Source organism: Musa acuminata, chromosome BXJ1-3 (assembly GCF_036884655.1).
Source record: "Musa acuminata AAA Group cultivar baxijiao chromosome BXJ1-3, Cavendish_Baxijiao_AAA, whole genome shotgun sequence".
NCBI lineage: Eukaryota > Viridiplantae > Streptophyta > Magnoliopsida > Zingiberales > Musaceae > Musa > Musa acuminata.
In genome coordinates this window covers 36444370-36458623 of record NC_088329.1, presented here as the reverse complement: position 1 = coordinate 36458623, position 14254 = coordinate 36444370, and the positions used below count along the sequence as shown (strand labels likewise).

At 37.2% G+C, this 14254-nt stretch overlaps 2 protein-coding genes across 5 annotated transcripts; one reads left to right on the top strand and one right to left on the bottom strand.

Annotated features, from left to right (window-relative positions):
* The first annotated feature begins 3594 nt into the window (after window positions 1-3594).
* Window positions 3595-10094, top strand: LOC135584391 (uncharacterized). 4 transcript variants are annotated; one of them, XM_065132629.1, is made up of 4 exons: window positions 3601-4338; window positions 8617-9005; window positions 9233-9457; window positions 9641-10094. In XM_065132629.1, the coding sequence occupies exons 1-2, from the start codon at window positions 3746-3748 to the stop codon at window positions 8855-8857; spliced, it is 834 nt and encodes a 277-aa protein (XP_064988701.1). In that variant the 5' UTR covers window positions 3601-3745; the 3' UTR covers window positions 8858-9005; window positions 9233-9457; window positions 9641-10094. The 4 variants fall into 4 exon arrangements, with proteins under 4 accessions (XP_064988709.1, XP_064988701.1, XP_064988693.1 ...); XM_065132621.1 differs by lacking the exon at window positions 9641-10094 and having other exon boundaries at window positions 9244-9539; XM_065132612.1 differs by lacking the exon at window positions 9641-10094 and having other exon boundaries at window positions 9233-9539.
* An 819-nt stretch (window positions 10095-10913) lies between these two features.
* Window positions 10914-13740, bottom strand: LOC103979377 (zinc finger AN1 domain-containing stress-associated protein 15). Its single transcript, XM_009395505.3, has 2 exons — window positions 12874-13740; window positions 10914-11341 (listed from the first exon to the last, which is right to left on the bottom strand). Exon 1 carries the CDS (start codon window positions 13313-13315, stop codon window positions 12875-12877), a length of 441 nt encoding a protein of 146 aa, XP_009393780.2. The 5' UTR covers window positions 13316-13740; the 3' UTR covers window positions 10914-11341; window position 12874.
* Between the last annotated feature and the right edge of the window lie 514 nt (window positions 13741-14254).

Sequence of the window (14254 nt, the reverse complement as noted above, 5' to 3'; positions counted from 1 at the left end):
TAATTTTACTAATAAAAAAATTAAAATTAATAGATATTTTGATAAAAGGTTGAAGAACAGGGTCTATGTTTCGGATCTATCGTCACTACTCATATCTTTTGTGATCATCCATACTTCGTCTCGAGGAGGAGGACCGGTGAAGATTCAATCCTCGATCTCACCTCTCTTTATCATGTCCATCACATCCACATGACCCCGAGGAGGAGTGCTTTCAATGGTACTATTTCGAGAACCACAAATCGTAACTCATCTTTGACTCTCAAGTCTTTTCCTTGATTCTCTTTCTTGAGTTATACTAGATCTTCTTTGTATAAATCGTCGGCTTCTTCATCGTTAACAATACAGAGACTCGAGGACCATCAGCTTCTTCATGACGATTATTGTAGAATCTATTAGTAATTATTATTATTATTTTAATGTTATTCTTATATGTGACAACATGTGTCGTATCCTCTGGCAGTAAGTAAAATTGATAACATGAGAAGAAACGTGATTAAATATTTTATTTTTATAATTATAAAGATATCAATACAATTTTAAATTTAAGAATCGAAATACTAAACTCTATTGACTACAACATGAATCTACAGTATTTCTATCCGCACCGCCCTCACCATCCCGTGCTCCTCCTAAACATGAAGCTTTGACGGTACAAATAGGGTGAGAAGAAGGGGAAGGAGAGGTGGGGAAGAAGACGTGAGGAAGAGAGAAAGAAACGTGAAAAAGATGGTGTGAAGTTCCACTTCTCTACCCAAATCCGACCAATCATTTGCCCTCTACAGCAATCGCATAGAAGGGGATAAGAGAAAAGTTGATTGGTCAATAGGGATATTTTTTGTAAATTTTTATTTTATTATATTTGGATATATCTTTAAATTTTCTCTGTCAAGTCATCGTCCAATTTCTTGATTGAAATTTTTTTCTCTACGTGAACATAGAAACAATGTTTGCATCATAATCCAAACAATGTTAAATTGTCATTTGATTTTTTCATCGATTTGATTTATATCTCGTGACTTTATAATTTATTCATCCTTCTAATCCAACCAGTGATATCAAAATCAGGTTGGTAGGCTATTAGGCTTTAATCGTAAGCATTAGATATGAGATTATAAAATTAAATCGTAATTGATAGCGGATAAGATTTTTCTGATTATACGAGAAAATCTCTCTATTCTGTTGAGAAAAATCCTTCTTCCTAATTTGTATAAATAGGAGAGGGACATGTTAATGCATTAAAGCTTCTTCAAGTTTCTTTAATAATTTTTTTTATCTTCTATTCTTTCCAATAGTAATTACTTTTTATGGACGATTAAAAAATTAGATTGAAATATTAATTATTTTTTATGGATGGTAAAGATAAAAGGCTATCTTAACAAAGGAGAAACTTCATAATACCATCATCGGGAAAGAGAAAATGATGAATATTGATGAAGGGAAAATAAAAATTGATCAAAGTGTCATGACAATCTTATTCATATGTATATCTAACAAAGCACTTTGAGAGATTATCGTAGAATTTGCAACAATAAAAGTTTGGGCCAAATTGATAGTCCTATGTTAGGACAAAATCCTTACGATGAAGATGACTCTCAAATAGAGATTGTATATGTTACGAATGATAAAAGAAACCTCAATGAACTAGCATATTAGCATTATCTTATTTATAATCATGGATATGGAGAATTGGGCATCCAAAATGATAAGACCCTTTATTATTATGTTACATTCCTGTTTCATATAAAAATTTTCGTGGAATAATTTTATATAAGAAGAGTATCATTTCTCTAGATACAATAATTTTAATTTTGGTGTCAAAAGAAGTTATAAACTCATAGCTATACCAGGCCACGAGATAAATGACTTTTTGACTCGAGGTGTTTGTTTCATATGACACTTAACCGGAGTTAGTTCTCCACCTATGAACTCATCCAAGAAATAAGAGATATGCTTATAGGAACAACCCGTTGTAGTTGAAATTAAGATGCACGAGAGAGTTGTGGGGTCCCTAGCAAAGGTACGATGGATGCTTGAGTTAAAGAAATATTTAGTTTTTGAAGAAAGCACTCCACCCTTCTTCTCTCTCAAGCTCCTGGAAACAGAACAGTAGAAGATAGGATGAGAAGATGTGAGGAAGAGAGAAGGAAGACATGAAGAGGCATTGTGAAGTCTCACTTCTCTACCCAAATTCGATCAAAGTTCTTCGTCCTCCTCGTCTCCGATGTCGGATCGCTAATCTCCGTTGCCGATCAGCTACTACGCTCTTGGTAGCAACCGACCACAGAAGAAAAAAAAGAAGAGAAAATTGATTGATTAACAGGTAAACAGAAAAAAATTGTTGCCTTCATCGTTGTCATGGTCATGATTCATCGCTCACATAGTTTTTACTTGAATTTATATGAACCCATAATCAATTATGTTCGTACTCTGTCCTACCATGAAGCAATTTTCACCGTAATTTAGTCTTCCTCAAACACTATAAACCATAAATAATATATTATTATTTTCAACTAATAAAGACTCAACAACATCCGAAGCTCGATGGATTCGAGGATGACAATGTGTTAGTTGAACACATCATGTGTTAGAAGAAGACGTACTAGTGGAAGTAGTTCGTAATCAACTCGTGCTCCTCTTGTTGGGCGCTCAAGAATATTACTGTAAATATTTCATAGGGATGGTTGGTAACTGATCCGAGATACCTAATGGATTCATGAAAAATATTTATATGAATATTCTTGGTGACAAACTTGAACTGTTTATTAGACTCTCATCTACGTGAGCAAACGGGTATCAGATTGTTTGGGTCATTTTTTTTCCCACGAGCTCTATGTGCGCTTGTGTAGTCGATGATTGTTGGTTGACTATATATATTCTCTATCATTAAATTATTATAATATTAAAAATAATATTTTTAAATTAAATTATTAAATATTTGTAACCCATAATAATTTCGAAATCAATGTCAAATAAAACAATTAACTTAATTGAATTAATACTTAACTCTTATAATCCTTTTACGGTCGTAATCAATTGATTCGACTAACGAAACGGTTATGTGGATTGTGCGCACCGTTGCTTTCCGGGGAATCCTTCCCACAGCCCGGTTCGACCGAGTCACCCGGAAAGGGTTTCCGGGGTGACGTACACCCACGCGGACCGTCAATTTTGGGTCCCACATAAGTGGGTCGACGTATTCGATGATGGATTCGGTCAATCGAAGTCTGCGTCTGTTCGAACAGCAAACACCGATTGGACCCAACAGCAGAATAACACGTGGGCCCACCTGGGTCGGTCGACGAGTGTTGACGATTGTCTGCGTGACCACGAGCAGCCAACACTCCGAAGATCCAATCGAAGCCCAAAAGGTGGCAAGTCGAGAAGGCGGGACTCGCGCGGAAGATTCCAATCTCCCGATGCGGGGCCCGCTGTGCCCCCACGTGGATTGCTTGAGACACAAGCGTTGGAAAAGATACGACGATTTCAAACAGAAAAAGAATACGAAACCAACTCCCGAGAGAAGAGACCAAATCATTATTTAATTCAGGGAAAAGAGGCATACCGCACCCAATCTTCTCATCCTCACCGTCCGATCTTCTCTCCCCCATCACTCGAATCCGAACCCGCTTCCACAAAACGCCCCCTCCCCGCAGAATCCTCTCGCTCTCTCTCTCTCTCTCTCTCTCCAGAGAACTCTCGTCACTCCGGTCTCAGAAGTAGAAGAGGAAGGGAAAGAGGAGGAGACATGGGTCCTGCGAGAGACAGCAAAGCGCCGAAGAGGGACGGATCGAACCGTTTGGGTTCTCTAGGGGGGGCGGAGGGGCCGGAGACAAGGCCCGCGTTCACCGTTGACGGCGCCGACGAGGACGAGTGCCTGCGCCGGTCGGACGTGCTCTCCCGGGAGGAGGTGCTACGCCGCCGCGCCCGCCGGCTGAAGCAGCTTGCCGGATGCCACAGCCGCCAGTACTGGGCCCTGATGGAGGAGGTGAGGGTGAAGCACCGGGATTACTATTGGGAGCACGGTGTGAGCCCCTTCGAGGAGGGCGAGGAGGATGGGGACGGTGGTGGTGGGAGAGGGCGGGAGGCGGGGGAGAATGGTGGGGCGGTCGGTGGGGCCGTTGAGGGGAGGGAGGATAATAGGATGGCCAGGGTCGGGGTAGGGTTAGGGTTAGGGTTCGGGAAAGGGGAGGGTAGCGGTGGGAGGAGGGGGGAAAGGAACCGGTGCGCGTTTGCTGGGTGCAAATCGAAGGCGATGCCTTTGACCAGGTTTTGCCATCCGCATATATTGGCGGACAAGAAGCAGACGCTTTACAAGGCCTGCAGTTATGTGACGAGGAGGTTAGGACTCTGAACTCTTTGAAATCTATAATTTTATTCTCTTTATTGTTTGAATTAGTGCTGAAATTGCTCAATTTTTTTTGGGGTTTCTGTTTTGAGTGTTATGATTGATTCGTTAGGTTGTATACATTTGATTCCAAACCTCATGTTTTGAATTAATGATGAATAACGATCGTAGGATGGGTTTGTCTGGAGTTCTTAGCATTTTGTTGAATGTTCCTTTATGATCTCTTAGCTTCCTGATAGTGATGTAACATTTATGCATAATATTGGTATGCATCTATCAACTTTCCTTATGCATGTAGAATTTTTTCTTTAAGAGAATAGGACAGCAAGGGCAAGATATCATTATTTATTCATCTTATGAGCAGTACATGCTGGCATTGGGCCATGCACTGTCCCAGCTAGATGTTGGATTTGTAGATATATTCACAACTATACATGCCTATTTTTCATAAATTTTGCACCGACCAATAAATTTTGTCTGCCTTTGAGTTTTCCAGTATGCTGGTTTAATTCGACTTATTTTGTTTTTATCCAATAAATAATTATGAATACTATAAGTTGGTTATCTCTGTTGATTACTGTTTAGTTTTTGCATTGCATATTTCCTAGTAATGTGTACCTTTCCTTATATTAACTATATTCACTCATAGGAACAAGCAAAAGGACTTCTAAATTTGTAAAAGAAACTACAGAATAAGTAACATGTTAGGCATATACTGCAGATCCACGAATTAAATAACATACAAATCATAGCATGATGAAAAGTTCTATTTATATGGATAAGTTGAATTTTAACTCTTTATACCGTGTGCCTTGTCTTACAACTTCTTATGGTTGACGTTCATATGTTCCAAATATATATGCTCATATAATTGATTTTTCTAATTTTAATATTTGATTTAGGATATTCACTGACCTGAAAAAAGAGGTATTTCTGTACTATTTTATAACTTGACAACGTGCTTATATGCATCTATACTGGCTCGTTGGTAGCACTTGTTTCTGACTTGGACAGTGCATAGGATAACATTCTTGCGCTACGATATCAAGTGATTGTTGTATTGGATCATACATAAGATGTCATCTGGATCTCTCAAATACTTGTTTAACTTAATCTGCAGCCTTCACCTAGAATACTGTTCAAAAGTTACCATTGATCAAGCATGGCCACTCTATTTGTTTTCAGTTTTTAAACTCATATTAGCCAAGTAGATTAATTCAAGCTAATTTTGATGCTTATGGATGAAAGCTAAATTTGTACCGATTTTGAAAAAGAAATTACTTTAAATGACAGATGTTCATAGACTTGCCTTACCTAACTTTTTTGCTACTAAGACTAGCATGTGTTCCAAGAAATCAGACAAATCAGCATGACTTGATGATGCATAGCTGCAGTCAAAGATAAAAAGGAACTCTTTTATATACTGGTCAGGATCACGTTGTTTGTCACATGCCCCAGCTGTTTGTATTATATATGTCAAGGTCAACATATTGGAATCTTGATGAAATTTCTATAAAGTCCTACAGTTTTTTTTTATAAAGGTATGACTAAAAGAGTTTGGTATTTTTGGTGTTTTTACCTTTTTTTCCTACTTTTTTTATGATGGGTTGGGGGAGGGGGTGATGGAGACTGGAAAAAATTGTGATAACATGCTTTCTTTTGCTTGGCGTGACATAATATTTCTATTTCAACATGTGTTCATGAATTGATTAATTAATAAGATAGAGGAGCTATAAAAAATTTATTGCCTATATTTCAGGAAGAATATATACATTCTAGAAATGTGTGCATGTTGACCTAGCAGCGTGGAAGTTTCATTCTAAGGGTTGATTATTCTTTTAAGTGGTGACTCTAAGAGGACAGATGAATAGGGAGACTAGTAATTTGGTTAAAGATACATGATATCATTTACATAGTAATTATTACACAATCAAAGCTGAGTTATGTTATCTTATTTTTCAACTAGTCCAACAAAAGTAATTTATTTCTTAAAATTTTTTTAGGCCTTTTACCAAATGTGTTTGATACAATATGAAGGTTTCCCAAGAACAAGTAGTCCTATTTCCTTTAAGCAATTTGTGTACGAGAGTTTAAACAAAGTTAGAAATGTATACGGATATCAAAAGGGATGGGCCAGTGCGTGAGATTCCTACCATGCACCCAAGCCAAATGATGATGAGCAGTGGGCAATGGCGGGCTGGCATCAGGAGACGGACGAGCGAATGTCGCAAGGGGTTGAGCACAAGAGAGTTGTATGTGAAGAGAGAAACCAAGAAGCAACTTTGTTCTTTTGGGACCCTAAACCATAGGTTATTTTGAAAAACAAACAACTCAAATCATTCGAAATTGAGCGGTTCACTATCAGGTTGACACTCGAATCAGTATGTAATACCTGGTGCATCCTGTTTGGGTGAAACATTAAATATTGAGAGGAAATATACTCAATAGTAGTTTTTTCTTTGATCCTAGTATAATGCGATGTTGGACTTAAAGTTTAATTGTTGACAGTATAAGATTTTGCAAGTTTAGAATTGAAGTTAGGGTATTAGTTGGTTATTAATTCTGAATGAAGCCTTCTTGTAAGAACTCAGTAATGGAAATTGTGTTAAAATTAATTTATGAGAAAAGCAATGTTCGATGTTTAGGTTCATTTCAACAAGGTTGGTTGTTTGGATGAGTATACTACTAGGGAATATAAGATCTTTTCTCTTAACTTTGTATGTTGAGCAAGTTCTTTTATCTTACTACAAACAATTAAGCAAAGCCTCTTACATTTTAGTTAAAATGTGTCACTAGTATGTGGATTGCACGGGAGGTTCAATTTTTGTTGTATTGTACTTGATGTTGGGAACATATCTGGGTCACATGTTCAGAGCCAACTATAGTCTTCGTAATGAACTTTGTAGGAAATAAAGGTGGTTGGTTCAGAATCTCTGATTCTCCGTAACAAGGATTGCAGGAGTCCAACTCAGTTAGTTTTCTAGTAAGTACATCTTGTTTGTATGACGAACTTTTGGGAATATTGTAAGTTGAAAAAAAGCAAGTTAGGTATCATAGACTGCAAGTCTTGATGTTTGATTCTGAGGACACTTGAGTAGCAATAGCTCCCAGTTCCAATATTCTGTAAAGGTTTGTAGGCTTTACTGTATAGAACTCTTATGTTGGGTTCTTAAAATTTCCCAAATTTTAATAGAATTACAATTGTAAGTTTTGTGATGCAATATTTAATTTAGATTTTTTTGTTTCAGGTAAAAGATCCATTCTTGATAAAACAAAAAACAAAAAACCAACCATCAAAATGAGTAGAAAAACTAAGCAATTAGTTTTTCATTTATTAGTTTGCTATCACCAGTATCATTCTCCTTCCTGTGTTCTCTTTTATTCCTTTATTACTATTATCTTCTATCTTGTTACTTCTCTCCTACTAGTGCTTTTACCATCATTCTGCTATTTCCTTTAGCTACTATTGACATATCATTTTATCCTTTGAAATGATGAACCGAGATACTTTTTTGATTATCTAGATACCAGTAATGGTAATTACCACCCATTTTAGTTTTATATCATTTTCAAAACTGTTTTTTATGAGTACTTATGTCGTGCCTCTTTTTTAACAAGACATGCCCTGTGTTTTGTGCTTTGGCTTCAAGAGGTCTTGATATGGTAATGTACCTGATCCTTTACAACTTTGAAGTATATATTTCCCTAACCATGAATTTTTCTGTTGAATCCATTTAGGTTCCTTAGATCTTGAGCTAATAGAATTTTCCCTAGATAACTTTATGAAGATATCTGTGGTTAAGCTTGTTTTCTTTCAAGATATTTATCCCAGACGACTGATTGTCTGAATGTTGACTCTACTTTGACTTAATTGTCACAAGATTTTTGTACTGTGATGCATTCTGATGGTACCTTGAAAGATATTGGCTGGTTTTCTTATAGGTGTTAATCTTTTGGGGTTTGTATTTATAAGTCCACTAGCTTTGCTGCTTAAAAAATTGATTTAGGTTCACCCATGCATGTTGGCTAACTATCATATTTCATCTGCATGCACTAGAAGAATCAGCCTTTAGATTTTAGATCTATTATTTTACAACAGATATAAATTCTGGCAAGTAGGAATTATGATGCCTACTGCATACAATTTAACAGATTTGCTTCAAATATGCTTATTATCTAGCAGCATTAAGCAATTTCTCCTTTTTGATGCAAGGCTGTTGATTACGTGGATAGCCATACGATGATTTATAATGCTATTGTTTCACTTACAGTGGGCAAAGTGGGCCAATTACCTGTGGAAAGCCAGTTCTCAGAGTTGCTGTCCCCTCCCTCTGTCAGGTCCACTTTCAGAAGACTCAGAAAAGCATCACACAAGCTTTGAAAAGGGCTGGACATAACGTTTCAAGCAGGCCTGCCCCTAAATTCAGTATTCTAATCGCTGAATACATTCACCAAATTCAATCAAGAAGAAGAGACGCAGTGAATTCTGCTATGGGTGGCATTGAGCATTAGGATTGAATTATTTTTATATGATTTTATTCGTGACTGCTTTTTAGCCTCCACTCATGGCAAAGAATCACTTCATTCTGGTTCTGGTCTGAACATCATCATGGTGAAAACAGCAGTTCTGCTCATTGATACATTTTGAATATAACTAAAGGTATGCCAGCATTTTTCTTATGCTAAACAGCTTGCAAGCTTATGTTTTTAAATAGTTTGGCTTTTGTCCTTTCCTACTTCCATAGTTATACAAAGAATTAAGTAGTTGATAATTTTTCATATGATTGTTTATTCTTTGTGACTGTCATCCCATTTGATGCCATTTTCCTGATATGAATCTTAGTGTCATTTCTTGCAAGCCCAGGAAACTAACTTGTTTTGCTTTAGATATATTGCAGGCTTTCTACAGGAAGCTGGATATGAACAAAGATGGTCTTAGATCTTATTAATATAGCAAGAAATTTGTTTCATGTGTATGATGCTTTGTGATATGGGCTGCAAAAGACCCTTTATTGTTATGGAAGCTGTGGAATCCTTGGATATACCTGGTTTGTTAGTGCTCTTTGGTCTATATGCTGCTAGGGAACTGAGCTCAAGGTTTTTCTGCCACATGTATGCACTGTTCTGTCTTTTGGGTAACATGCAAAAACAAATTCTCTGCTGCTCTGTTGCAAATTCACGGCATTATTCTTCAGTATTTGCATTCTCTGCCTGCTTTTTCTGGTTCAATTATTTGTCCAAATTGTTGCTAATTTGACCACAGTTTATAGATACTATATTTGCTCATCATGGCAGTGAAGCAGATGGATATTAATTTGGTTGTTTCGTGGTAGAGAGGATTTGCTATAACGGAAAGGCTTCTTATTTACCATGCTGCAGGATCAGAGCTCAATGGCCGGATCACAAGTGTGACGCTGTTGGTGTGGTGTATGGTTTACTGTATTTATTAACCTTTGTACTTCTGGCTGTTGGGTGGTACAATTCATGTTATCAGGTTCGGATTGCCTAGCGAGAGTGGTTCACTAAATTTGTCATACTGCTCGAGTTGTATATATTTGTTCCCATTAAAATTAGACATGGCAAATGTAAATGTCTTTAGATTGTTACCTTTTTTTTTTCAAATCGTTCTAAACATCCAGAAATCTGCAACTTATCGAGCTTTGGTTGTATCTAAGCATCAGAATAACATTATCTGCAACTTATCGTGCTTTGGTTGTATCTAAGCATCAGAATAACATTTGCCCCCTTCCCCTTGTCAAGTTTTATCTATAATCTGTATTTTTGTCCTGCAAGCTTTTTGCTGAAAGAAGTCAGCCGATACAATGTGTTTGGTTCCCTTTTAGTTTCTTTTGTCCTCGTCTAATATTTCAAGAATTGTTGATGTCTCTATATGTTTTTGGTTATTACCTTTCAATTCACCGGCCTGAAATCTTGAATGTCTCATTATTTTGTTGCCCATCAGTGTTGGTTGGACAGTAGTGTGTGCAAATAGTTGTGTTAGATTTGTCTGACTCATTAGAACTGCATTCATCAGCAGCTGACAGACTGAATAGCGTATCATTTCATAAGGAGTTTTTGACATTACAACCTCCTGTTGTTATTGTTGTTGTTGACTTTTGATCATCTGATGAACTTTGTCTTCATTAGAGAGACCTCCATGATTGGTTCCAAATGCAGGGGATAAGGAACTTTTATCATGTGAATAATAAGTTTTTTTTTTTTTTGAAATTTTCAGATCATATGGCAAATTGGTGTAAGAATTTTTACATTGCCTCAGGGATCATTGTGGCTTCTGCATCCCTGGATTGTTCTTGTGTCTCCATTACACTGGCAGCCTTTAGTCCCCTCCCATGTTGATCCAGCACCAATCATATCAAGGCAAGATTGCAGTGGGAATGGGATATCTTTGTCACATCAAATAATTCTATTTCTTGCAGACAGGTGCAAAGGTAAATTGCACTTCTAACTGGATCCCCAATCAAGTATGTAAGTAGTTTTCCACTGAGGAAACAAAACAGGAAATTTGATTTGGGCAGTGATAGCTATAAAGGTGCAAGCAAAACACACATTATAGTATCCAGGAATCAATTAATAGAGAAGCTGTCCTTCCTGTCTAATTGCAAAGAAGAAGCCACTTGCAAGTCTTAAAACAGTTCCATCTCCATCATCAAGCACAAGTACAATATTCAAACCCCATGTGGGGGGAGCTCATGGACTCTACTTGTTTGTTTTGACCTACCTTTGGTCCATGTGAACATTGCTTTTAATACAAAGCTTCTATTTGGAGCTTTGGAAAGTGGGGAACATTTTTCTCACTCACAAGCTTCCCAAGTGAAGACTGTGGAAACAGTGCAATAGCCAAATGGAGGAGGATGATGATGATGATGATGATGATGATGCTTTCAGTAGTAAGCCTTTGTTTATGGAAATAGAAAGGAGCATGATCCCCCACTTGCTCTCATTTCTAGGCTGGCCTTCCACATCCCCAGTAGTAATCTACATTTGAAGAAGGTTGGCCACATTAATTGAAGCTTGGAAGGTAAGAAATGAGTCAAATGACCATCTTAAACAATGGAGACATTGATCATAAAAAAAGGGTCCAAGCTATTCTGCATTATGATCTGAAACCAAATGCTTAAAACTATCAAGCTAATCCTTGAAGAACCGGAGAACATTTGAATGCAGATTTCCTAGCTACTTCAGGACAAGAAACTATTCAACTATTGTCTGCTTGCAAGATGGCACATACAGAAGCAACGACGATTAGTCAATGGCGAGCATCTTGAAAACTGAGGGTATTAGTCCCTCAAGTCCATATACTTAGGCATCATAATGTGAACATTTGCTTATCTATCATGATAAGACATTATCCACCGGACAACATTTGAAAGAAACTAACCTCGTGAGATGACAGAGAACCGAAGCAATAACTGCAATGGACATCATATCATAGGAAATGAATTGAAACCATGAAATCCAAATTTTCATGCATTTATATAAATTTCTCAAAGCATTATGCGCATAGCATTTCATGAAATTTACAGGTTCATGTTCCAACTCATGTTTGCCGCAGACCCCGAAGGAGCTTGCAACAATCACATTCTTGTTTACGAATGATAATCTAAGTCTGGTCGAAGATTAAAACAGTGTTTCTTTCAGACACTTCAGCTCTTGTTAGTCCAAGCAATTAAACCCCTTGTGAAAAACCATAAGAATTATCCTGACATTTACAATCGAAACAAAGATGTATTTGCCGAGACTTAGTTTAAGTTTCTGTGTTAAACTATTAGTTCATAAGGACCAGATGATCCAAAAAGAGAACCTACATAACCAAGTTGGATAATCAAAATGTATGCCAGCAAATAAATATTCAAATAAAATTATTTGTAAATATTTTGTTTCGAACATCACTTCATAAGATGCAGACAACTCAATTTCACCCGTCGAGAAGATCTCTATGAACTCGTAACGAACATCACTTCATAAGATGCAGACAACTCAATTTCACCCATCGAGAGGATCTCTATGAACTCGTAACAATCAAATATTCGTAGAAACTAGCTTGTTTTACTTTAGGCATCTAAATTTTTAAGGTACAGAAAGATCAAAGTCACAACAAAGAGGACTCTAGGGAAAAATAAAGGCTGCATTTTTTTTTTCTTCCCTACACCAATAGACAGATCATCCAAAATCACAATGGTCAAACAGCATAAATGAAAACCAATACCAAAAAATATTTAGATTGAAAACTCAACACAAATACAGATAGGCTTTCAACACAAATAACAATGCAGCCCAATCAACAAGATACTAAAATATAATCAGCAACATGACATTTCAATCTTCAGTCATACAAAAATTGGATCCATATTCCAGCAAAGTTGTATCCTAAGATCAAATAAATCACACTTCATCTATAATTGTATGAAATCCAAACACCATATCTCTTGGGCAAACATATTGGATTTGCATTCAGAGAGAACAACTGCTGAGGAAGGACATTAAACACAAAGGTGACAGCTTTATACCTTATATCTTGATGATCTTAGAAGGTCTGACCACAGGGTTGGCCTTAGCAATCTGCTCCCTCCCAAACGCCTTGTAATCGAACGAGCAATCGTGGGTGTCGGAGTACCGGTGGCGGCCGCAGAACAGGTCCCCGCATCGGCACCGGAACCCAGTGAGCCCCACCTTTTTCCGGCAGGTGGAGCACCTTTTGCTGTATCTTACCGGCGGCTTAGATTCCTCGTCAGGCTTCACCTCATCATCGAGCTTCGGGGCGGAAGACGGCACGATCGGTGTCTCCGCAGCCGGCGTTCCCAGTCTCGTGGTCGGCGGTTCCTCGCAAGGTTTCAAGAACAAAGACTGCGGTGACGGAGATGATGACGGAGGCGTGGTCGGAGACGAAGAAGAGGAGTGTTTGAGGGTTTCGGCTTCATCTTTGTCAAGATTGCAACTTTCTCGAGCCATTTGACGGTTCCGGAAGGACCCAAAACACCAACAGAATACGAAGTTGAAGAAGACGAACAGATAAACAATCGGAACGAGAACAACAACAAGATCTATAAAAAGGAGGCAAAAAGTTTGTATCACAACAAGAACAACACAGGAGAAAGGACCAAATTTGAGCTCGAGACCTACAAAAGCAGGCTCAAGATGCGACCTTTATCGGATACGGAATCATATCGAAAAAGCACGAAGAAATCAGGCTGAAAAGATCAAAAATTTCCCCATGTTTCTAGAAAATCAAATCGAAAGGTAGAAAAAAAATCGAAAAAAGGAATGAAAAAGTGCAAAAATGATCGATCGAATCGACGAAACGGCGAAAGAATATGCGGAAACAGGGGAGGAAGAAAGGTAAAGGTGGGAGCGCCGCAGGTGGAGTGAAAAGGGAGAACACCGAACACTAATTAAATAAAAGGACGCAAATTGCAAGGCGATTAATTGAAAATAATTAACGTATATTAGTGAAAATTATGTCTCAATGTTGTTATTGTTTTTTGGGGGGAAATTACAGATTACTCATATGATGTTGTTTATGAGATTACTATTACATTCCCTATCTATGATTCTTTTATATCACTTTGCCCTGACAATTTAGCAATACATACTATTAGTAATATTGAAAGGACTTAATTACCCTTACTCTTATATAAGTCAATTATTTATTTATTTAAATATCTATAATTGAGAAATAGTGGTTTTCATGCTCCCATCTCACTCTTTTTCTAATTAAATATTCCTTTTATAATTACAATTAAGAAAATAACTTTACCTATATATATATATATATTTCATATCTTAGTATTATTTTCATTACCTTTCCTCTTATAGCTAATCTTCCTTTATATTAATTGTCCCAGTGATATGAACAAAATCTATGATATCTGCATCTATTGTTAGTTTTCT